General features: G+C 44.7%; 1 protein-coding gene across 2 annotated transcripts in view; it reads right to left on the reverse strand.

Annotated features, from left to right (window-relative positions):
* Window positions 1–24,276, reverse strand: part of NT5M (5',3'-nucleotidase, mitochondrial) — a 47,199-nt gene that overhangs the window by 20,086 nt on the left and 2,837 nt on the right. For both annotated transcript variants that reach the window (XM_041772204.1, XM_041772205.1), the window contains exons 2-3: window positions 23,252–23,352; window positions 10,848–10,908 (exon numbers count right to left, since the gene is read on the reverse strand). In XM_041772204.1, the coding sequence (XP_041628138.1) occupies window positions 10,848–10,908; window positions 23,252–23,352 (162 nt within the window). The remainder of the gene's footprint in view (window positions 1–10,847; window positions 10,909–23,251; window positions 23,353–24,276) is intronic.

Here is a 24,276-nt window from a genome sequence, read left to right on the forward strand (position 1 = left end):
AAGAATATGTATTATGCTGTTGTTAAAGTAGTCTATAAATGTCAATTATATCTAGTTGATTGATGGTATTGTTGAATGCAACCATATATTTATTGATTTTCTGCCATCTAGATCTGTCCATTTCTGATAGAGGTATGCTGACGTTTCCAACTGTAATAGTGGATTCATCTAATTCTCCTTGAAGTTCTATCAGTTTTTGCCTTACTTATTTTGACACTGTTGTTAGGTGCATACATGTTAAGGATTAGTATATCTTCTTGGAGAACTAACTCTTTTATTATTATATAATGTCTTTATTCATCCATGATAACTTTCTTTGGCTTAAAATCTGCTGTCTCAAGTTAATATAGGTACTCTCACTTTCCTTTCACAGTGCTAGCATGATATATCTTTCTCTTTCCCTTTACTTTCAATCCATCTATGTCTTTATATTTAAACTGTGTTTCTTGTAAACAGCATAAATGTGGGTCTCGTTTTTTTGAATCACTACAGTAATCTTTTAATTTGGATCACTTAGACCACTAATGTTTAAATTTATTATTGATATGGTTGGATAAATATATGCTGTATTCATTATCATTTTCGACTCTGCCCTTGTTCTCTGTTCTATTTCTTTTCTGTCTTCCACACTTTTCTACCTTTTATCATTTTAATTGAGCATTTTATATGATTCCATTTTCTATACTTTCTTACCATATCAAGAAGCATATACCTTTTTTTTTTTTTTTTACTTTTCTAAGTGGTTGCTCCAGAGTTTGCAATATACGTTTATAGCTAACCCAAGTCTACTTTCAAATAAACACTGTACTGCTTCATAGGGTCTTCACTGTTTCCCACGGGCGTAAGAAGTCTTTCAAGTCACCCCTATGGCAACAGTTAAGCCCGTTGAGGTCTCTGTCACCATCTTGGTTTAGGTGTTCCTTATAGCCCACCCAGATCACTGAAGCAGGCTCTGTGTGGCCTCCACTGAATCCCCTATACTGCTGCAGGGAGCATTCAAAAATACCAATGGGATTTATGACAGCCTTGCTTAAAAATCCTTCAAAAGTCTCTCAGTGCCTATATCCTGAAATACAAACTCCTGATCACCAAAGGATCACCTGTCTATTCAGTCTCATCTCAAGCCTCTCCCATCTCACCCCAACCTGCCAACCACCACCTCCCTCCCATGCTTCTCTGTCCTTACCCCCCCTACACACATCCCATACCCAACTGAGAACCCTGGAATTCCTCTTTGCCTTTGTCCATGCTATTCCTACACTCAGAACTTGCTCTCCCACTTCTTTATCTTCTCATCTCCAATGCCTCAACTCAATTCTTACTTTCCCCAAGAAGTTGACCCTGGATTCCTCCTGTGTGACCACAGAGGCCTGGGAGAAAGTGATAACCATCTATTTTTCTACACATTGTCATCAGCTCCTGAAAATAGAAGTGGGGCATTTTGTAAGCTTGTAGCAGATTGCTCTGTAAATGGTTACTGAATCCTAACCAAAAAGCATTTTCATTTTTATTGCAAAAGTAATAGCTTATCAAAGAAAATTTGGAAAATTGAGGAACATTCGAAATATCTGAGTTGGCTGTATTTCCTTCCCTTTTTTATATATTATTTTTTAAACATGGTTATAATCAAACTGTATATAGGCAACAGGCAACTTTACACAAAACTTATTTTTTCTGGGATCTAAAAATGCAGAAAAACTAACCAACCATAGACTTGTCCAGGCTTTCTGGTTTCAGAAAGGTTTGATGAAGTTCATTCTTTGCTGCTGAGCAAGAGAATTTGGGGACAGATAGAAACAAGAGGATGACACTTACTGCTAGCAAGTATAGTGCTAGGTGGTTTATGTAAATTTCTCCTTCAACCTTATTTTTTTAATTTATATTTCCTGAGATACAATTGACATGTAACATTGTATGAGTTCAAGGTGTATAATGAATGCACTGACTTGCTACATTTATATACAGCAATATGATTACTAGTCAATTTTCTTTAATAACACCCATGAAAAGGGGATCCCTGGGTGGCGCAGCGGTTTGGCGCCTGCCTTTGGCCCAGGGCGCGATCCTGGAGACCCGGGATCGAATCCCACATCAGGCTCCCGGTGCATGGAGCCTGCTTCTCCCTCCGCCTGTGTCTCTGCCTCTCTCTCTCTCTCTCTGTGACTATCATAAATAAATAAAAAATTTAAAAAAAATTAAAAAAAAATTAAAAAAAACAAAAAAAACAAAAAAACACCCATGAAAGGTATTACTACAACTGTACTGATAAATAAGTCAAGTCCCTGAGAGGTGAATCAAGAAGCTCACAGGTGGGGGATCCCTGGGTAGCTCAGCGGTTTAGCGCCTGCCTTTGGCCCAGGGCACAATCCTGGAGTCCTGGGATCGGGTCTCACGTCGGGCCCCGGCAAGGAGCCTGCTTCTCCCTCCTCCTGCGTCTCTGCCCCTCTCTCTCTCTCTCTCTCTCTGTCTATCATAAATCATAAATAAATAAATAAATAAATAAATAAATAAATCCTTAAAAAAAAAAAAGAAGAAGAAGAAGCAGCTCACAGGTGGGGTCACAGATCCAAAGGTAAAATTGTGACTCTCAGGTTTAGCCAGGGCTCAGCAGGGTTAGGTGTCTGAGGGACACCTCTAAGGAAAAGACACCTCTAAGGAAAAGTCAGGGCTTGGACAGCATCTTTCAATACCTTTATTAACTGCTGTTTTGGAAGAGAGGCATTGCTCATTATTCACCTGATTATAATTTCAGTTCCTAAAAATACTTGAGGATAAAATAGTTCAGCCCAGATGAATGTAGAGCTATCCAAGTGTAAAATGGTCTTACCATTCCTAAACCAGAATCTGTCAAAATGACTAAAACTGAATCCAAGCTATATGTAGCAAAAGAATCACCAGAAGGACTTTCAAGGGAGGTGATTTCCCAAGACCTAGGGTATGAGCAGCAAGCTCATAAAACCAGTCACTGTAGGACAATGTCAGTGTGACGATGATGAATGGGGAGGGGGTGCTGATGAGGATGGTGCTGAGAAAGGACAGGGAGCATCACATCCAAGGGAGTGACAGGGCCTGGAGCAGCTCCCTGACACCTCCTCACAGCCCTGAAAGACATGTAGGTCCACAAGCAAAGACACCACTCAGAAATGAAGATCTGTGAGCTAGACATGGTCTTTGCTATTCAAATGTGGGGTGGAATCCCCCCAAAAGCCCTGGTCTGCTCAGCCAAGCAGATCCTCAGACAAATCTCAAATCAAGGAGGGGATGCAAGTGCTAAGAGATGGTGGGGACATACCATTACCCAATGACAGGTGTCATCATTACTGATCTACTTCATTTACTGAAAGATGTGAAAAATGGTGCCATAAAGCCCAAAATTTTCAGGGACAGTGGGTTGAACCAAGACCCTGTACAAATTTCATGCACTTCTGTCCATAAACCCAATTAAGAGGATAAAATAACCACAACAAAGCAGAAAAATAGAATTGGTTTTGGATCAGCCATCTGAATAGCCAAGTTTTTTAGATATAATTTAATATATTTAGATATAATTCAATACTGTAAAATCTACCAATTTAAAGTACACAATTCAGTGACTTTTAGCATATCTGCCATACCAAAACACAGCCTATGTTACTAAATGTGTACTGGACTAGAACGGGTACCTGCTGTTGTGTGAGGTGTTATATAAATGTCAACTTGGGGGCAGCCCAGGTGGCTCAGTGGTTTAGTGCCGCCTTCAGCCCAGGGTGTGACCCTGGAGACCTGGTATCAAGTCCCATGTTGAGCTCCCTGCATGGAGCCTGCTTCTCCCTCTGCCTCTCTCTTTCCCTCTGTGTCTCTCATGAATAAATAAATAAAACATTTTTTAAAAATGTCAACTTGGTCAAGCTGGTTGGCAATGCTTGTTCAAGGCTTCTATATCCTGATTGGCAGGGGAGAGGGTCTACTTACTCTATCAGCTATTAAAACAGGGATATTAAAGCCTCTGATAAGAATTGTGAATTTGTCTATTTCCCTTTGAAGTTCTATTAATTTTTTTTCTAAAGATTAATTGACTTGCAGATTGTTGAGCCATCCTTGCATTCTTGGAATAAATCTCACTTGACCATGGTATATGATCCTTTTCGTATGGTTGAATTCAGTTTGCTAATATTTTGTTCAGGAATTTTGCATCTATGTTCATCAAGGATATTGGCCTTGAGTTTTTCTTTTTTGTGGCATTCTTGTCTGCTTTGGGTGTCAGGGTAATGCCAGCATCATAAATGTGTTTGGAAGAATCCCTCTAGCCCCCTTCTATTTTTTGGAGGAGTTTGAGATAGGTTGGTTGGTTGTGGGCTTTTGTTCGTTGCAAAGTTTTTGATTACTGATTCCATCTCCTTGGTAGTAACTAGCCTATTCAAATTTTCTATTTCACCATGATTTGGTCTTGGAAGGTTATGTTTCTAGGAATTTATCCATTTCTTCTGCATCGTCCAATTTGTTGGCATATAATTATTTTTTTCTAGTCTTACAATCTTTTGTATTTCTGTGATATCAATCACAGTTGTACCAGCTCTTTCTTTTGTTTTATTTAAGACCTCTCTTTTTTTCTTGGTGTATCACTTTTTTTTGTATCACTTTTTTATACCATAAAAGACTGTTCCCTTTTATTCCCCTTTATGGTCATTTTTTATATATAATTTACATACCATAAAATGGCCATTTAGAGTATACATTTTGGTGTTTTTTTAAATAATTCACTATGCTTGCACAACCAGTGCCTATCTAATTCCAAAAAGTTTTCATCATCCTCCCAAAATCCCTATGACAATTACCAAGAGCATCCAACTGTTTTATAAGTAATAGTTTGGGCCAAAACATACTATAAGCCCTAGTTTTAGACTACCGGGTAGCAAACAAAATGGGAGGTACCACCAGAGAAAGTTCCTGAAATGCTGGAGTATGGCTCTCACTGCTCCTAAAAGAACCTATAGTTTATTTTGGTGGCAACAGAAAGTGATGCACCTTTTAATGTAAATCTTATAAGAGGTTCAAGTTCTGGGAGCAGTCGGAAAATATGGGTGAAATGTACAAAGAAATTTAATTCATTATCTACATTTTTTAATTAGTTTCATGAAGAGGCTCAATGATGGGGTGGAAATGTTTAACATTTATTCTTAAAATCAAACAGAATCTGGTAGACCTATTATCCAGGGACCAGACTTCAAATGAAAAGGACATGTCCCACTGTGTCATCCAAGCTTCTCACTTAATCCCACTTGTGATTACTCACAAGTTGAATGAGGAAAAGTAACAGTAAAATGTCATGCTTGAGCATGAATTTACCATGGATTAAAAAAATCTCTTTGGGAAAAAAAAAACTAGTTATATCATGCTAAGTTCTGAGTCAGGAATTAGAGAAGGGGGTCAGCATAGCACAGTCTGGAGTCAGACTGCCCAAGCCTGACTCACCAGTTCTTGCTGCAAACCTTGAGCAGAGACTTAACCTCCCTGCACCTCAGTTCCCTCATCTGCAGAATGGGGATCATAACAGTACCTACTTCAAAGGGCTATTTATGAAGGTTAATGGATCATTACAGGTGAAGCTCTTGCCTGCATATACTACTAACTCGTGAGTTAGCTACTACTGAGCACATCAGAAAGCTCCAGCCAGAAAGGCTCTAATAACCTGAATGACACCTAAGTCTGACTCCCTAGGTATGATAAAGAAGTTGATCTCTTAAGCAATTACATTTCCCTCCTTTGACTGGGCCTAAAGAGGAATGAACTAAAGAGAAAGCTCCCACTTTGCCCAAGGCTGATGCTGCTCTGGGGGCGGGAGCAGAGGGAAGAGCTCTCTGAGAGTTCTAGGTCTTTTCTTTTTTTTTTTTTTTTTAATTAATTTTTATTGGTGTTCAATTTACCAACATACAGAAAAACACCCAGTGCTCATCCCATCAAGTGTCCACCTCAGTGCCCGTCACCCATTCCCCTCCAACACCCGCCCTCCTCCCCTTCCACCACCCCTAGTTCGTTTCCCCGAGTTAGGAGTCTTTATGTTCTGTCTCCCTTCCTGATATTTCCCAACATTTCTTTTCCCTTCCTTTATATTCCCTTTCACTATTATTCATATTCCCCAAATGAATGAGAACATACACTGTTTGTCCTTCTCCGATTGACTTATTTCACTCAGCATAATACCCTCCAGTTCCATCCACGTTGAAGCAAATGGTGGGTATTTGTCGTTTCTAATTGCTGAGTAATATTCCATTGTATACATAAACCACATCCTCTTTATCCATTCATCTTTCGATGGACACCGAGGCTCCTTCCACAGTTTGGCTATTGTGGCCATTGCTGATATAAACATCGGGGTGCAGGTGTCCCGACGTTTCACTGCATCTGAATCTTTGGGGTAAATCCCCAACAGTGCAATTGCTGGGTCGTAGGGCAGGTCTATTTTTAACTCTTTGAGGAACCTCCACACAGTTTTCCAGAGTGGCTGCACCAGTTCACATTCCCACCAACAGTGTAAGAGGGTTCCCTTTTCTCCGCATCCTCTCCAACATTTGTTGTTTCCTGCCTTGTTAATTTTCCCCATTCTCAGAGTTCTAGGTCTTAAGCACCCACTGAGACCGTGAGGGCAAAACATCCATCCTCAGTTGATGTTCCAAGACCAGCCCCAGCACTCCTTTACCATAGGCACTAGGCAGAAGAATCATCAGCACTCGCCTCCCCCCGGTATCAACTAGTCATGGACATAAGGTCTGTCTACTAGGGATAGGAGGGCACATGGATGGAAGGAGAGGAGGTGGCTCGGGCTATTTTCATCTCTTCACAAGATAACATGTCTGCCTTCCCCAATGACTTGTTCTGGGGGATGGCAGAGAAGGTGACAATATGGCTGGGAGATAAGCTTGCACCCCAGGTTGATCCCAACCCCACAGGCTCTAGGTCCACCAGCCATCACAATTCATCTAAAGTTCCTCACACATACTATGCCATTTTGTTGTCTTCATATATTCGTTCAGTGTCCCACTTCCTCCACTGACCGAACCTACACAGCCGAGCCTGGCCCCTGGGTGGGGAGGGCCTGCTGCCAGAACAGCAGTGACAGTATGCCCTTCCCTGCAGTGCGTGTCACAATGCACCCTCCTCGTGGGAGCCAGGAATTCCATCTCCTGGAATCTATCCTACAGATGTAATCATACAAAGATTTATATACAAGATGACTTCAGCTATTCGCAATCATATTTTTAAAGAATATTTGGTGACAGAAAAAATGCTAGAACTACATTAAGGAGAAAAGGGATACTAAACCACATGAGATTCAAGTTTTGTTAAAAATACACCTATTAGGGCAGCCCCGGTGGTGCAGCAGTTTGGCGCCCCCTGCAGCCCGGGGTGTGATCCTGGAGACCCAGGATCGAGTCCCACGTCGGGCTTCCTGTGTGGAGCCTGCTTCTCCCTCTGCCTGTGTCTCTTCTTCTCTCTCTCTCTCTCTCTCTCTCTCTCTCTCTCTCTCTCTCTCAATAAGTAAATAAATCTTAAAAAATTATTAAAAATACACCTATTATATTTAATATGCATTAAAGAAAAACTAAAAACCACAAAATGTTAACAGCATTTCTATCACTAGGTGGCAGGTTCGTAGCCGGGATTTTGTTGCTGTTTGGTTTGGTCAGGGTATCCACTATCCACTATCTCTGCACCCCTTCATCTGATATCGGCACTTCGATTTTTCTGTGCCAAGACCTCTGTTTTTAATGGGATGTCAGCCAGGATGCTCATCCTCCCCGACCAAGGGCCAAGAATGTGACCTGAGCTCCACTGGTAAGCCTCCCTCGTGGGAATGTGAATCCTTGGCAAAGACACCCATGGATAGAGAATGAATGGGGCTGTGGTCTCCTATGAGCACAGATGTTTGGGGAGACTGCCTGCCGGCTCTGCCTCTCACCTGGCTTCTCAAAGGACTGCTCCTTCAGATTCTCCCGTGATTCTCTGAGCCAACCAACAGCCTCCTAATTTTTGTTCAAGTTAGCCAGACACCGTTGATGCTGCTGTAACTGACAAGTCCCAAGCAATATCTTCTTCCCACGTGTTCACTGGACTCTAAACCCTTAACAGTGAGCATGCACTGCTTGTGGAAACAGCTCAGGGCAGGGCTCTGGACCAAGCCCCACTGCCTATATGATCACTAGACCCAGAAGACAAGCTGCCTCATGCGCCCCCTCCCCTGCCCCTGCCCTGCCTCCTTCTTCATCTATCAGACCAGAGGTGTACTCCAATTCACAGGGAGCTGCTGTACTGATAATAAAAGTATATATAAAAAAAAGTATAGTGTCTGGTGCATCAAAAGCATCAAATAAATGGCGAACATTATTATTACAGAGATATAGCTGATAAGTCTTTGTGGAACAAATGAATCTATTCAACAGACAACAAATACTGAGTGCTTACAGCATGCCAGGCACAGGAACTAACAATAAACAAGACGGGCGCAGCCGCTGGCCATCGTGGGGCGTGCAGGTTTTGCTGAGAAGTTCACGTGTGTCTACATATATATTTTTATTTTTTTTATTTTTTTATTTTTTATTTTTGTCACACACAGAGAGAGAGAGAGGCAGAAACACAGGCAGAGGGAGAAGCAGGCTCCATGCACCGGGAGCCCGACATGGGATTCGATCCCGGGTCTCCAGGATCGCGCCCTGGGCCAAAGGCAGGCGCCAAACCGCTGCACCACCCAGGGATCCCCTACGTATATATTTTTAAATTCTATTTTAAGTGCAGTGGGAAACTGTTAGGTTTTTAGTCAGGGGCCAACACGACACAAGACCTTCTCTGGATCTGTGTGGCACTGAAATGATCAGGCCATGTAGAAGGCTCTTGTAGCAATTCTGGGAAGAAATGCTGGGGATATGATGGAGGGAGAAACAGGCAGATGTCAGATACCCTGAATGGGACACACAACTTGCTGATGTGCCAGGTGTAAGGGTGACAGGTGTCACCAGGACGGCTCGCTGGCTTTCAGCCTCAGAGGCTGGTGGACAGTGCCAGTTTACGGAAAGAGGTGAGACAGACATGGGATGAGGGGATGTCAGTACCCAGGGACAGACACATCGGTTTGAGTTGTCTGGAGCTCAGAGGGCAGTCCCGGGCTGAACCTCTACAGGTGGGATGGCAGGCATCAGATGGAACCTGAATTTGCAGGAATGCATGGACAACAGCCATCTTATCACTCTCACTCCGATAAGCACTAGACAGTCACCCTGACTGCCCACTACAACCATAGCTGAAACAGCTGCTTTGGTTCAATAGTCCCTCACACTCAGGGGTGCACCTGGTGGACTTGTTAAAACACATTGGGCTGCTCCCTGGGTTTCTGACTCAGCAGGTCCCACGAAGGCTGGAAAACATCCACTTCTATCAAGTGTCTGGGGGTGTGGATCCCACTGGTCTGGGAACCCGACTTCAGATTGCTGTTCGCCTGATCACAGCAGACCAAGCCTTCAGTCCTAACTGGTGGTAAGTCAGTAACTCCTCTGAGTTCAGCTGGGACAACCAGGGAATGGGGTGCAGGGGCATAATATGAATGGTGGCTGCCAAGTGCCTCATACAACACCATCATTAACTTAAACAGTCAGGGTGAGTTACTGTTCCATTTAATGCACACCGAAAGCACTTAATGTTGGTGAACTGTGTACGTTTTGTTTCTCATATGGAGTTGGAGAGGGAGAGATCACGTGAAGACACTTGAGAGAACTCACACCTGAAGTTCTGTGCTGAATGAGTCCCCCCACCCCTGAGCAGGGGGTTCTGGGTCCCCAATCCCACCTTCCTGGACTTGGGAGGCTGCTCCCACCTCCCCTGAACCCACCTCTGGGGCGAATGTCCACATCCTGGGCAGCACATCTTCCCTATGGGTTTGGCAACCACAGGTTCCCAAATCCCAGAAAAGCCTCTGTTTTATGTAATTCTATTTCTTATCAATAAAGATGGGCAGCCCGGGTGGCTCAGCGGTTTAGCGCCACCTTCGGCCCAGGTTGTGATCCTGGAGACCTGGGATTGAGTCCCACATCCGGCACCCTGCATGGAGCCTGCTTCTCCCTCTGCCTGTGTCTCTACCTCTCTCTCTCTCTCTCTCTCATGAATAAATAAAATCTTTAAAAAAAATAATAAACATGGGATCCCTGGGTGGCGCAGCGGTTTGGCGCCTGCCTTTGGCCCAGGGCGCGATCCTGGAGACCCGGGATCGAATCCCACATCAGGCTCCCGGTGCATGGAGCCTGCTTCTCCCTCCGCGTGTGTCTCTGCCTCTCTCTCTCTCTCTCTGTGACTATCATAAATAAATAAAAATTAAAAAAAAATAAAAAATAAAAAAAAGATTTAAAAAAATAATAATAATAAACATGATGACACAAGTATGCAGCAAAACACAATGTAATTGTTTTGCCTAAGACTTTGATATAAATAAATTCATGCACCCTAACATTTGGGCTTGGGTTGCCTCCAGAGCCTCCTCCTACACATTTTCTCTCCTTGCCTCACACTTCAGAAACGATGCTTCACTACCATTGGGGTGGTCACCCTTCCAGAGAATTTCACCAGGCGCTGTGCAGAGAACATGCTGGGATGTCAGACTGGTACTAGAGAAGGTCTTTGGGAGAGGAGAGCCAGGCAGGAGGAAGAAGAGGCTGAAACAAGGCCACCCCAGCTGCCAAAGCCTGCTGGTGAGAGTCCACATGCATATCCCTCCCCACCCCCCACCCCCGTGTGCTGAGCGCCATCACCCCTTACCCGCGACATGAGGAATAAAGGTGAGAAGGGGCCAAACACCAGGCTTGCTGCAAGCCGGCTGCATATCTTACCTTCTCATAGGGACAGTACTTGTACATCTTGATGGGGCTCGTGCAGATGAAGACATGGGTGCTGTGAGAAAGAGGAAGGAGAGTCAGCCTGAGCCCTCCACATGGTCTTTGTCACCCCTGCCCCACCCCGCCTCTCAGCTCAGTGGGCATCAGGCCTTCACCAGTCTGCACCCACTGTCCCGCACTGCTCTCCAAACCAGAGACACCCACCCTGTCCACGGCCCTGAGCAGCCATGTGTGACCTCTCCTCTGGCCCAACAACCAGCTCAGGGATGACCATCCCACAGATGGCAACTCTGCATGGCCAGAGCCCAAGGCTTAACTGGGCAAATCACTCGTCCTCTCTGGAATGTGGACACAGAAATACTGAGAAAAAGAAGTACTGGCAATGAGAGAGGCATTCAAAGGGTGCAGAGCAAGTTACTTGAGGGAGAATCAGGGCCTCATGCAATGCAAAGTAAAGAACCCCAGAGGGAGAAGTCTTCTGTAAAGTGAGCCTGCCAAGCCCTCTGGCGGAGGGGGGAGAGGGGAGCCCCGTTCTCTCAGCCAGGCTGAGCTCCCTGACCATGGGAGGGAGGCCCTTCAGAACGGCCAAGGACCACTCCCTCCCAGAGTCTGGGGCCCCAGACCCTCACCAACAGAGCCATCTGGTCCCAAACATCCACAGAGGGCCGCCCTCTGAGCCTCATCAACCCAAGTCTGTGGAGGATCAGATCTCCCTGGCTCCTTGGCTCTTTGGTAAACTAGTCCCGAGAGTCCTACCTACCTACCTGCCAGGTCCCTGGGCAGAAAGCACATGCCTTCTAGTGACCCCGGGTCTCAGCCCTCTGGGCGCGGCCTCTGCCAGCCTCACCAGCCTCACAACCTCCCACCCATATGCAGGGTCGGTCCCCAAGGTCCTCAGCCTCTCCTCCGTGTCCTCTGGCCTCCTGCCTGCACCAGAGGGCCTCACAGGGGAACTCCACCTCCCCTGTGTGCCTGGGAGTAAGAAAGCTGTTTTTTCCTCACACCCCACCTGCTACAGAGACAAAAGGTGAGGAGGGCCTTCCTCACCCTCCACTGTCACTTCCAGACCTTTCCTCCGTTACAGGGGGCAGTTAGTTAGACCCTAGCAGGATGCCTTGAGGCTGGCAGAGAGGAAGTCATGGTCAACTAGGAGGAAAGAAGGGCCGTCCGGGCATCACTCTACAACAAAACCACCAGAAGCCGATCAATCCAGACAGGCCCAAGATGGCTGACAGAGCACTGCTCCTTCATCGTGCCACATCGCCATACTGAAATCTCCCCTGAGGCTGCCATGACAGGAGACCCCCAACCACATGAGGAAGAGAAAGCACGTAACCCGCATTCCTAGGGGAGACCACACTGCTTCCAAGAAATCCCCTCCTCAAGTAGTGAATATTCCACCCCTTGTTAACAACTGTCAACAAAGGACAGAACCCACAGCCCACCAGGCACAGATCTCCCTCAAGCTCGCCTGCTCTCACATCTCCCGAGTCCACTTTCACCTCAACAAATCTTCCTGCCTGTGTACTGCTCATGCGCTGTGTTGTGTCTGTCCTTGAATTCCTTCTCAAGGAGACCAAGAGATCATTTGGATGGGCTAGGTGGAGGCCTCAGGGCCCAAGGTCTCCCCAGTCCACCCAGCGACTCCTTCAAAATCTGTGACTCAGTGAAGCTGGGGCTGACAGCCACCCATCTACTGTCCTGCTCTGCTGCTGTCACCTTCTGCCTGCCCAGGTGCTGTCCCTCATGCCCTCCCCAGCCCAAGGGCTCACCACCAGGCCTCCATCCCTCCCCATCATCAACTTCAGTGACCACAACACATACACACACACACACAGACACACATACATACGGACCCAGACCCACCGTCCCAGTTATAACCAGCTCACCTCCATCCCACCTCCACCACCCTTGGAGTGTGTCATTCCTTTGCTCAATCCTTCAGCCTCAGCAAGACAGCCACCCCCTCACACTCCACACGCTTTTCTCACCCCTGGTCACCTTCCTCCCTGAGGCCCCTCTGGCCCTGCTGCCATTTCCCTGCCAGTCTTTCTCTCCCTCTACCTGGGCCCAGAAAAAAACCTGAATCTCCAGCTTCTTCCACCAGCACCCAAGCAACCAGATAATGCTGAAGGAAAAAAAAAAACACAACTCAAATAATTGGTTTGGCCATTTTCATCTTAAATTCAGAACCACAACCCCAAGGCACTGGTGCGGTTGCCAGGCAGCCTTTCCCCAGGGCCCTGGGTATGCTCATGTTACTGCTCTCCGAGACAGCGGTCACACACTACCTCATGTCCTCAGACTTCTCAGCTCTGAGATTCGGTCTTCTCATCATGGAATCTAGAAGGGTGCCTGTGTCCAAACTGCCTTCTCCGTTTCAAATGCATGGGAGGAACAGGCATCCTGCCCTCCTCTCCAGGCAAGCCCTGCACTTTTCCTCGGATTCCATCTCCTAATCTTCACAAGGAGGTATCACCCTGCCACATTCCCTCTTCCTGGACTCCTCTTCCATACCCTCATTCAAACATGTTCTGCTCCATCTCATCTTAAAACATACACACACACACACACACACACACACGGCCTTGACCTCACACCCACTCCCACGACCTCCCATCTCTCTGCTCCCACTACATCTAACAAGTGGCCTGCACCCACATCCTCACCTCCTGTGCATGCTGCAATCTACTCCAACCTGGAGTCCATCCACTCCACTCCCCAAAAAGTGCCTGTCATCAACCAGGACCCTCATGTCACCGTGTCCAATGTACCGCCCACTCTCCTCCTCTTGCTCACCAGCACCCGAATGGCCATGTCCTCCTCTGTGACAGTGCCTGTCCTGGCATGCCTGCCAGTCATTGGCCACCCAGCACAAGCGCCCAGCCTCTCTTGTGATCCAGACCCTCAGAGGCTCTTCACCTACACTCCCTGCTCGACTGTCATGCAGGGTTTGATGCACCACCTTTATGCAGTTGCCTCCAACTTTGCCTCCACCATCCAGCTCTCTCCCCCGAGTGCCCAGCTTACATCCTTCATGGCCTGAATATCTCCATGTGGACATCTCATCAGCATCTCAAACTCCGTTTTTTCACAACAGCACATGTGGTTCTCTCCACTCCCTGAACCTGTTCCTTCCCCCGTTGATGGCACTACTATATAGCTCTAGTCACTCAAGCCAAAAACCTGAAAGGTACCCATTTCCCTACCCTTCCTCTAAACCCCAATATCCATCCCCAGGCCTATGGGTTCTTCCTCCAACGTGGGCCTCATTCCATCAACTTCCCTCCTCAGTCATCACCCCAGTCTCAAGCACTGCCATTTTTTTTTAAGATTATATTTATTTACTCATGAAAGACACAGAGAAAGAGAGGCAGAAACACAGGCAGAGGGAGAAGCAGGCTCCATCCAGGGAGCCCGATGCAGGACTCAATCCCAGACCTCCAGGATCACACCCTGGGCCAAAGGCGGCGCTAAACCACTGGACCACCGGGGCTGCCCTCACTTCCACTTTTTAACTGTGTCACCACAACCACCTCTGATGGTTCCTCAACTTCCAATTCTGCCACTGCCAAGCCTTTCTGCATCCAGCATCCAGACTATTTTTTTAATATTTTATTTTTATTTATTTCCTTGAGAGTGAGAGAGAGAAAGACCGAGTAAACAGGGAAAGGGGCAGAGGGGGAGGGAGGAGGAGAGAGAATCTGAAATAGACTTAGCATTGAGCACGGTCTGACACAGGGTTTGATCTCATGACCCTGAGATCATGACCTGAGCAGAACCAGGAGTCAGACACTTAACTGACTGAGCCACCTGGTGCCCCTAGACTGATTATTTTTCAACAGCTTCATTGAGGTATAATTGATATGTAATAAACTACACAAGTACAATGTGATAAATTACATGTGAAACACAGATCATCACAATTAATAACTACCCCCCAAAAAGTTTCCTGGTACCCTATCATCTCTCCACATGCCTCTTCTTGTCCCTACCCCACCCCTGGGCCCTAGGCAACCACTGATCTGCTTTCTGTCATCACAGATTAGAATGTATTTTCCAGAATTTTATGTAAATGGAAACAGAGTATGTACTCTTTTTTGTCTAGCTTCTTTCATCCAGTAAAGTTATTTCTGGTACTCACTCATGTTATTTTTTTTTGTTTTTGAGCAGGCTGATTTTTTAAAAAAACAGCTTCACTGAGATAGAATCCTTAAACCATTAACAGCCGCCCATTTTCAGCTTATAATCCACTGAATGTTACTATATTTACAGAGGTTGACAACAAACCCAGAACATTTTCATGCCCCCGAAAGGAAATTTGTGTCCATGAGCAATTACTCTATATTCTGCCTGTGGCCTTAGGAAGCCACCAACCTCCTTCCTATCTGTGGATTGGCCTGTTCTGGATATCTCACATAAATGGAATCCTGTAACACACGGTCTATTGTTACTGGCCTCCTTCACTTAGCAAAGCATTTCCCAGGGTCACCCATATTGTAGAATGTATCCATGCTTCATGCCTTTTAATTGCTGAGTAATATTCCATTGGATGTTGATGGATGGACCTCATTTGTTTGCCCATGTTAGCAGCTGATGGACATGGGGGTTGTCTCCACCTTTTGGCTATCATGAACCATTCTGCTGGGAACATTCATGCACAAGTTTTTGTGTGGACATCTATTTTCATCTCTCTCAAGTATACCCAGGAATGCAATTGCTGGGTCATACAGTAACTCCACATTTACCATTTTGAGGAAATGTCTTCCCAAGTGTTTTCCACAGCAGCTGCACCACCTTCCAATCCCACCAGCAGTAACAAGGGTTCCAAATGCTCTACATCCTCAGTAACACAATTTGTCCTTTTTCTTTTTCTTTATGATAGTCATTCTAGTGAATGTGAAGGCGTACCTCATTGTGGTTTTGATTTGCATTTCACCACAGACTAATGATATTGGAGCAAATTTTCATGCATTCATTGCCCATTTGCATATCTTTTTTGGAGAAATGCCTGCCCAAACTTGTCACCCCAGGCCCATGTTTTTAAAACCTAGGTTAAATCATATCATTCTCTGTTCAATCTGATCCTCCACCAGAGTATCATCTTTCCCTTCCCCGTCACACTCTCTGAATTCTAGCCATACTGGTCTCCTTCAAAATGTTACTCAACTAAGCGAAATCCTTGCCCACCTCAGGGCCTTTGCACCCTGGCTTCTTACTAACTAGTTTGTTTTTCACATGCAGCTCTGAAGTCAAATGTCCTCAGAGAAACCTTTCCTCAGAGAAAGGTTTCCACCCCACCTGAAGGAGCCCTTTCCCCATTTAGTCTCAAACACATAGCCTGTTATTTCCTTCACCAAACTCACTGCAAGCTAACATATTTTTCTTTTTACTGATCCTCCTCTCCACCATAATAAAAACTCTTGGAGACTGGAGACCTTGGGTTAGGTGTCTTATTTACAAAACTATCCCCAGTGCTAGCACAGTGCCAGGTATCTATGAAGTGACACATAACATATCTGTTTAGCGAAGGAATGGATACACTACCTCCTATGTCAGGCCCCTCAACTACAGGGATGCTACCAACACTGACTCCATCTTTGGCCCTCCATCTTGTTCATGTCCACGCAATGATTCCCTTTGGGAATACACTTCCTAGGCCCCTAGGAGATTAACACATGCCCTGACTAGAGTGGGAGGAGGCCTGTCCTGAGCTTCCCTAAAGTTGTTTAGAAAACTAGTAGAGATAACAGTTTCCTCCCCTCTTCTGGCACTCAGATGGCACCATGAGGTCTGTAAAGTGTTAGACCCTTTGACCTTACCATAGTGCCCTCTGTATGTCCCCTTGCCTAAAAAAATCCATGGCTTGGGATTGGGACTTTGCAAAGAATAGCTGTGCAGCTCTGCATCATCATCTGCCTGACACCTGAATAAAACTTAGTACAGTACAGGGTCCTTGGTCTCAAAGTACCTTCTCAGTTTGGAGGATGCTGTACTGTTCCCCCTTCACCTTCTAACAGTAGGTATTGAAAGTCATGTGTAAACACAGGTGCAAGCACATGTAAACTCATCCTTCTAAATGAGTGGTGTTAAGTCATCCCCCTGATGTCCAATACTTGTTTTGGCAAACAGCACTTCCTCTTAATACACGTTTCGGGGTTACACATAATATAACAACTATGGGGGAAAGATCTGTATGAAAGAAAACTCAAGCAAAGACACCAAAATGTAAGAAAGTGGTGGTTTCAATGATGAGATTATAAATGACCTATATTTTAATTTTCCAAAATTAACCAAGAGCTCTATTTTTTTTTTAAGCAAGCATTTTTCTGCTTTCTCTTAGGGACAGATTTCTGAAGCTAAGTACAGTCCCATCAGAAAATACTCACTGCTTTAGACATCATGAGTTCCTTTTATTCAACATACATTAAAATCCATCATATTCTAAGCACTAGGGAGATTCTGATAGGACTCATATATTTACTGGCATTGACTCCAAGCAGTTTTGGCTATTTTTACATGTCAAATGCCCCTTTCAAGGATAAGTCATGTCGACTGAGGGTATTGTAAATGAAATATACTGAGCTAGTTGCTATGGGGGGAACATCTGCAAAAAGGATACTATCTAAGTATCCATCATTAAGTATCTATCAAATTTAAATACAGAGAACAGACCGGGGCTTGCCAGAGGAGAGTCAGATGGGGGAGGAAATGGGTGAAATGGACAAAGGGGATAAAGAATACAATTATGGGGGGGGGGAATCCAACTCTCTTGGTTTCCCATCAGCTCATGATCAGGGTCATGACCTCAGGGATGTCAGGTGGAGCCCTGCATCAGGCTCTGCACTCTGCAGGGAGTCAGCTTGGGGTCTCTTTCCCTCTGCCCCTTCCCCTACTCATGCCTAAGCACTCTCTTGCTCTCTCAAATAAATAGATAAATCTTCAAAAAACAAAAGAATACATTTATCATAATGAGCCTAAATAATGTATAAAAGTGTTGAATAATTTTTTAAAATGTTGAGTAATTATGTGGTTCATTTGAAACTAACATAACACTTACGTAATTATACCTTAATAAAAATTGTTTTAAAATGCATATGGCTTGGATTCAGCTAGCCCACTACTGTGCAGAAATATTTGCACATGTACATCCACACTCACTAGCTGGGATATACAAGAAGAAATAAGAACCAGTGTGTCTGTGTGGAAATCATTACACACATGATGGTATACAGTATACAATAAAATACCATGCAGTAGTTAAAGTAATACAGTTTGAAAAAAATAATAAAAGACAGTTTGATGGTGTTGTTATGGAAAGATGGCTAACGTATATTATATTGCTAAGTAAAAAAGAGCAGAATATAGAGGACCACAACCCTATTTTTTTTAAGATTTTATTTATTTATTCATGATAGACATAGAGAGAGAGAGAAAGAGGCAGAGACACAGGCAGAGGGAGAAGCAGGCTCCATGCAGGGAGCCCAAAATGGTACTCGATCCCGGGTCTCCAGGATCAGGCCCTGGGCCGAACGCGGCGCTAAACCACTGAGCCACCTGGGCTGCCCCACAATCCTATTTTATAAATAACAATTATCATGTGAATGTTTATTCAGCAGATGCCTGAGTATGTTCTGTGTGCCAGGCAGCATTGTAGGAACCCAGACAATCCCTGCCTGACCTCAGGGAGCTGACACTTCAAAGAGAAAGGGACAAACACAGACACATGACTTCAGCTGAGACTATGTAGCCAGAGGAATGTGGCCAAATGACTAGGTGGGGACAGTGGCCTCTTTAGCTACAGCAGTATGGCCTCTCTGAGGAGGTGACATGTAAGGTGCTCAGAGTTGAAGGACTCAAAACAGTGTGGCCACGCCAGGTACCAGCAGAGAAACATTTCCAAAGTGTATATTAGAAACAAAGGCTAGGGGATCCCTGGGTGGCTCAGCGGTTTAGCGCCTGCCTTTGGGCCAGGGTGCGATCCTGGAGTCCAGGGATCGAGTCCCAGGTCGGGCTCCCGGCATGGAGCCTGATTCTCCCTCCTCCTGTGTCTCTGCCTCTCTCTCTCTCTCTCTCTCTCTCTCTCTCATATAAATAAATCTTTAAAAAAAAAAAGAAAGAAAGAAAGAAAAGAAACAAAGGCTATAAGATCAGAAACAAGCTTGGTGCACCCATAGGGCAGAAGACAAGTCAGTGTGCCTGGAAAAAAGATCAGAGGGTGGCATGGCTGGGTCACAGACCACCTCACAGGCCTGGCTGAATTGGGGTTTTGTTTTTGAGCAATAAAAAGCCGAAAGAGGGTTTCAGGAGGGGACCAACATTAGCAGAATTTGCTTTATGAACATTAGTCTGGGGCAGCCCCAGTGGCCCAGCAGTTTAGCGCTGCCTTCGGCCCGGGGTGTGATCCTGGAGACCCGGGATCAAGTCCCACATCGGGCTCCCTGCACGGAGCCTGCTTCTCCCTCTGCCTGTCTCTCTCTCTCTCTCTCTCTGTCATGAATAAATAAATAAAATCTTTTTTTTTTTTTTAAAAAAAGGAATATTAGTCTGGCTGCCAGGTAGAACATATAAACTTGCAAAGCTATATACAAATAAGTATGTAAATGTATTTGAAAAGGTCTGGAAGCCTGCATCCCAAGTTGTTAACTGGTACACAAAGAGTGGGATTGAGGGAGACGTACATGGGTACAAAGGGACAAAATGGGCAACTCACATTTCTTCATTTACGTGCACGCCATTAGAGTTTTTCATTAAGAATATACTTGTGTATTACTGGATAAGGGGTGGTCGCCCCTGAAGATATTCCAAGGAGGCTCTTCAGGATGTGATGTGATTCCCAGGGAGGCACAGTCTCCTGCTCAGGGCTACTGTAGCCAGGACACAGCATGCCAGGGAGGCTGCTTCAGGACAGAGGGCAGATGAGGTGTTTGCTCACTGTTCCCCTCCTACCTGAAACCCCTCTGCCTTCTCCACCTGGCACATAGATCCCTTTTCATTTTTCAGGATGACAGCTCAAGTGTCACTGCCTCCCTGGGGAGTATTAGCCCTGCCTGGATCCATTCAAACATCTACCGTGTCACTTTTAGAATGACATTGTAGTCATTTGTTTCCTAGTGAAGTCCTTGAAGGCAAGAGCTGTCTCTCATCTGCTTCTGTACCTGCAGCATGTGGTACAGGGCCTAGCATGTAGCAGGTGCCTCACAAATATTCTTTAAGTAACATTTTAAATCTTGGCCTTTGTCTGCTTCAGCACTAAACACAAAGCTATCCACTTAGTTACTGACTAGACCCCTCTCTCTGTCCACACTGGGGCATTGGCTGACCTTGGGAATCTACACCGTTAAGAGCCAAAATGGAGGCAAAAGACCTACGGTATGGTCTAGACTTGCATTTTCACAAAAGCATTAACAGGGAAGCTGTGGGAAAAAGTGTTCCAGACTAGAATACATATGAAAAAAAGCTGCATTCTCTGCTACCCCAGTGAAGAGTAACCACGCATATTAGCAAAACAGAAGCCCTTCAAAGTCCTTCTTAATCCAATGTTCCTCACACTGTTTTGGTTAAAGAACGCTTTTCTGTTGCATACCTATTAAATCTTGCAGAATAATAACAATAGCAGCTAACATTTACTGAGTACCTACTATGTGCCATGCGCTATACTTTCTCATTATCCTTACTTTACAGTTGAAGATACTGAGACCCAGAAAGCTTAATAACTTGTCCAATGTCTGAGAGTTAGATTCTAGAAAAGCCCGGGTTTGAGCCTGGGCAGTCTCACTCCAGTTAGGACCCAATCTTAACCACTATGCGATCTAGCACTCCAGAATACAGTTGGCGGAATATAGTCCAAGAAACACTGATCCAGACACAAATAGAGTTTTGAAAAGCTGCAGTGCAAAAACAAATATGCTTTGCCTCTCTAGGCTCTTCTTGCAGATGCAAGAAGTTATACAACAGTACTCCACTATAAATCAAGTTCAAATCATAAACCAGAATGAAATACACTACTCTGTACAACCTGACTCAAGTCTAAACATAAATTACCAAACAAGTCTGTCTACAATTCAACTCAAACTCTTAAGCATTTTTCATTCCTCTAATGTCTATTGATCATGTCAGAACTTTGAATGCTGATGATTTTTGGAGGCATTTATATGGCACAATAAAGACCAATTCACAGTGTATGTTTGATTGGTCTTTCAGGTTGGTAGATTCTAGCAAAACTGTGACCAATAAAAGCATTTACAACCCTGGAAACAAATACTAACATTGATGGTCTGTTGATGTTTGCCAAGGAAGCCAAGACAATTCAATGGTGGGGGGACTCTTTTCAACAAATGGTTCCGAGAAGTCTATGTCCATATGCAAAAGAATGAGGTGGGATGCCTTCCCCTCATACTATATTAAAAAATCAGCTCAAAATGGATCAAAGCCCTAAATTTAAGAGTTAAAACTATAAAACTCATAGAAGACACAGGAGCAAGTCTTTGTGACCTCAGATTAGGCAAATGATCCTTAGACATGACTCCAAAAACACAAATGACAAAAGAAAAACAGATAAATTGAACTACATCCACATTAAAACATTGGATTTCAAAGGACACCACCAAGAGACTAAAAGATCCAGAAGATGACAAAACACATTTGGAAATCATGTATCTGATAAGGGACTTATGATCTAAAATATATTAAGAACTCTTAAAAATTAGCAATAAAAAAATAACCCAATTGAAAAAAATTAGCAAAGGATTTAAATAAGTATTTCTCCAAAAAAGATGACAAATGGCTAAAAAGCACCCAAGAAGATGCTCAAATCATTAGCCATCAGAGAAATGGAAATCAAAACCATGATGAGACATCCCTTCATACCCACTAGGACGGCTAGAATACAAAAGACCACAAGTGTTGGCAAGGGTGTGAAGTTGGAACCCTCATACCTTGCTAATGAGAATGTCAGATGGTACTGTTGCTTTGGAAAACAGCTTGGCAGTCCCCAAAATGTTAAACATGTATTTATTACCACATGACAGCGATTCTGCTCCTAGGTATATACAACCTACATATGAAAACATACAGCCACAAAAAAATTTGCTCATAAGCAGTATTAATCTTAATACCTAAAAAACTGAAACAACCCAAGTGTCTACAACTGATGAACAGATAAAGTAAATATGGCATATCCATACTGGGGAATATTACTCAACAATGAAAGGCAATGAAGTACTTATTTGTGCCAGGAGGGATTTGAGCCTGAAAACACAATGTTGCATAAAAGAAGCCAATCACAAAAGACCACATAGTGTACTACATGAAATGTACATGAAATAAACAGGAAATGTCCAGCACAGGCAAATCTACAAAGCCCTAAAGTAGACAGTGCTTGCCTAAGGCTGCAGGGGAAGGAGAAGGACGGGTAATGACTGCTAATGGGTATAGGGTTTCTGTTTGGAAGGATGAAAGTATTCAGAAATTGACCATGGTAGGGAATGCACACTTCTGCAGACATACTGAAACCCACCAAATTGTACACTTTAAATGGGTGGACTATATGTGAGTTCTATCTCAATATGGCTGTTGTTTTTTAAGTTCTCAGGGAAGCACAACATCTGTAACTGCTAATGGATTTTAGTGAACAGTTATGGAGCTTCAGCTCCCAGAAGCAACCACTTCACTCAAACAAACCAGAAATATCTCACATAGTAGTACTCTTGCTGCTTCCTGCACTTCTTGTTAGGTCTCCTGTTAGACCTCTTTGTACTCCTTCCTCTCTTCCTTTTCAGCACTTACCACAATCTGGGGTATCTTTGCTTGTGAGATTCTTTAACGTCTACTCTGTGGCTAGGCTGTGAGCTCCATGAGGGCAGGACCATGTTTGTTCATCTCTGTATTACTGGTGTCCAGCAGCACCTAATAGAGTCAGTTCTCAACTATCTGCTGAAGAAATATATGTCTAGGGCACTTGGGTGGCTCAGTGGTTGAGCATCTACCTTCAGCTCAGGTCGTGATCCCAGCCCTGGGATCAAGTCCCACATTGGGCTCCCCACAGGGGGCCTGCTTCTCCCTCTGCCTGTGTCGCTGCCTCTCTCTGTGTCTCTCATGAATAAATAAATAAAATCTTTAAAAAAAAAAAAAAAGTGCATGTCTACCACCCAGTCAACCAGATCCAATTAGACTCAACATTTTCTCCTGTTACCAGATCAAAACACCATCAGTAGCTTACAAACTGAGTCTGTTTCACTCAGAGTGTTACAAGGTTGAATGCCAAAGAAATAAGCACGGGGCTGTACAGGGGTGAGGAGGGAGAGGAGAGGGAGGCAGAGGGCAGGAAGAGAAGCAAAAGAGTAGCAGAGGTACTGGCAGGATGAAGGACAAATGCTCAGGTGGGAAGACAAACTTACTTTTCTAGGTTGGCCATCTGCTTCACAGCTTCTACAGCCCCTGGTAGAGGCTCCAGGTCAAGAAAGAAATTTTCTGATTCCCATATGCTAATGGCCTTCTCCTAAGAAGATGAGAGAGAAGTGGGTGACTTCCAGAATACTCAGCACCTTGCCTTACCACAGGGATGATGGCGCAGGTGGGAAGAGCTGTTGAAAAGAATGTGAGCTTCCCACCTTCCCCCCTCACATACCCAAGGACATATCCTGGGGAAGCCAGAGGATCACACAGAGCATGTGTGTGTTCCCCTCCTCTCCTGGAGATCTGACTTCTGCAAGGATCCAGCAGAGACCAGCTAAGGGGTGAGGGGCAATGGATTTTGAAGGCTGCTCTGCTTGAGGCCCAGCTAGAGCCATCAGGGCCAAAGGCAAGTCATCATGAATCATGCGCTTGCTTGATTCTAACAGCCAGAGGCATCGTAGAGGCTCTGAGGTTGGATCAGGTTTTGTCATGGCACTAGAGTATTTAAATTCAAGAGCTGGAGGAACTCAAGAGATTTTTTTTTTAGGATTTTATTTATTTATTCATGAGAGACACAGAGAGGAAGAAACACAGGCAGAGGGAGAAGCAGGTTCCATGCAGGGAGCCCAATGTGGTACTCGATCCCAGGACCTTGGGATCACACCCTGAGCCAAAAGCTCAACCACTGAGCCATCCCGGCATCCTAAACTCAGTGATTGAGTACTGCTGTGCCATGTGTGATAAGGGGGTCAGGAAGGGCAGATGGAAGGTCAATTGAGTAGAACTCCAGGTTCCTGACCCATATCAACTAGGACAGCTCTTTTACCTGTTTTATGCATTGGTGTGTCAATAAGTACTTGGTTTGAAAAGCATTCTCCTGCTTCTAAAGTTTGAAAGCCAAAAATCCAGACCCTCATTTTTCATATAAGAAGATCAAGGCTCTGAATGGGGAAGGGATTTACTTAATATCACACAGCAGAACAGTGGCATTACTGAGAACTGAACACCATCTCCTACCTCCAAGGCT

The sequence above is a fragment of the Vulpes lagopus genome, chromosome 10, assembly GCF_018345385.1.
Source record: "Vulpes lagopus strain Blue_001 chromosome 10, ASM1834538v1, whole genome shotgun sequence".
NCBI classification, from domain to species: Eukaryota; Metazoa; Chordata; class Mammalia; order Carnivora; family Canidae; genus Vulpes; species Vulpes lagopus.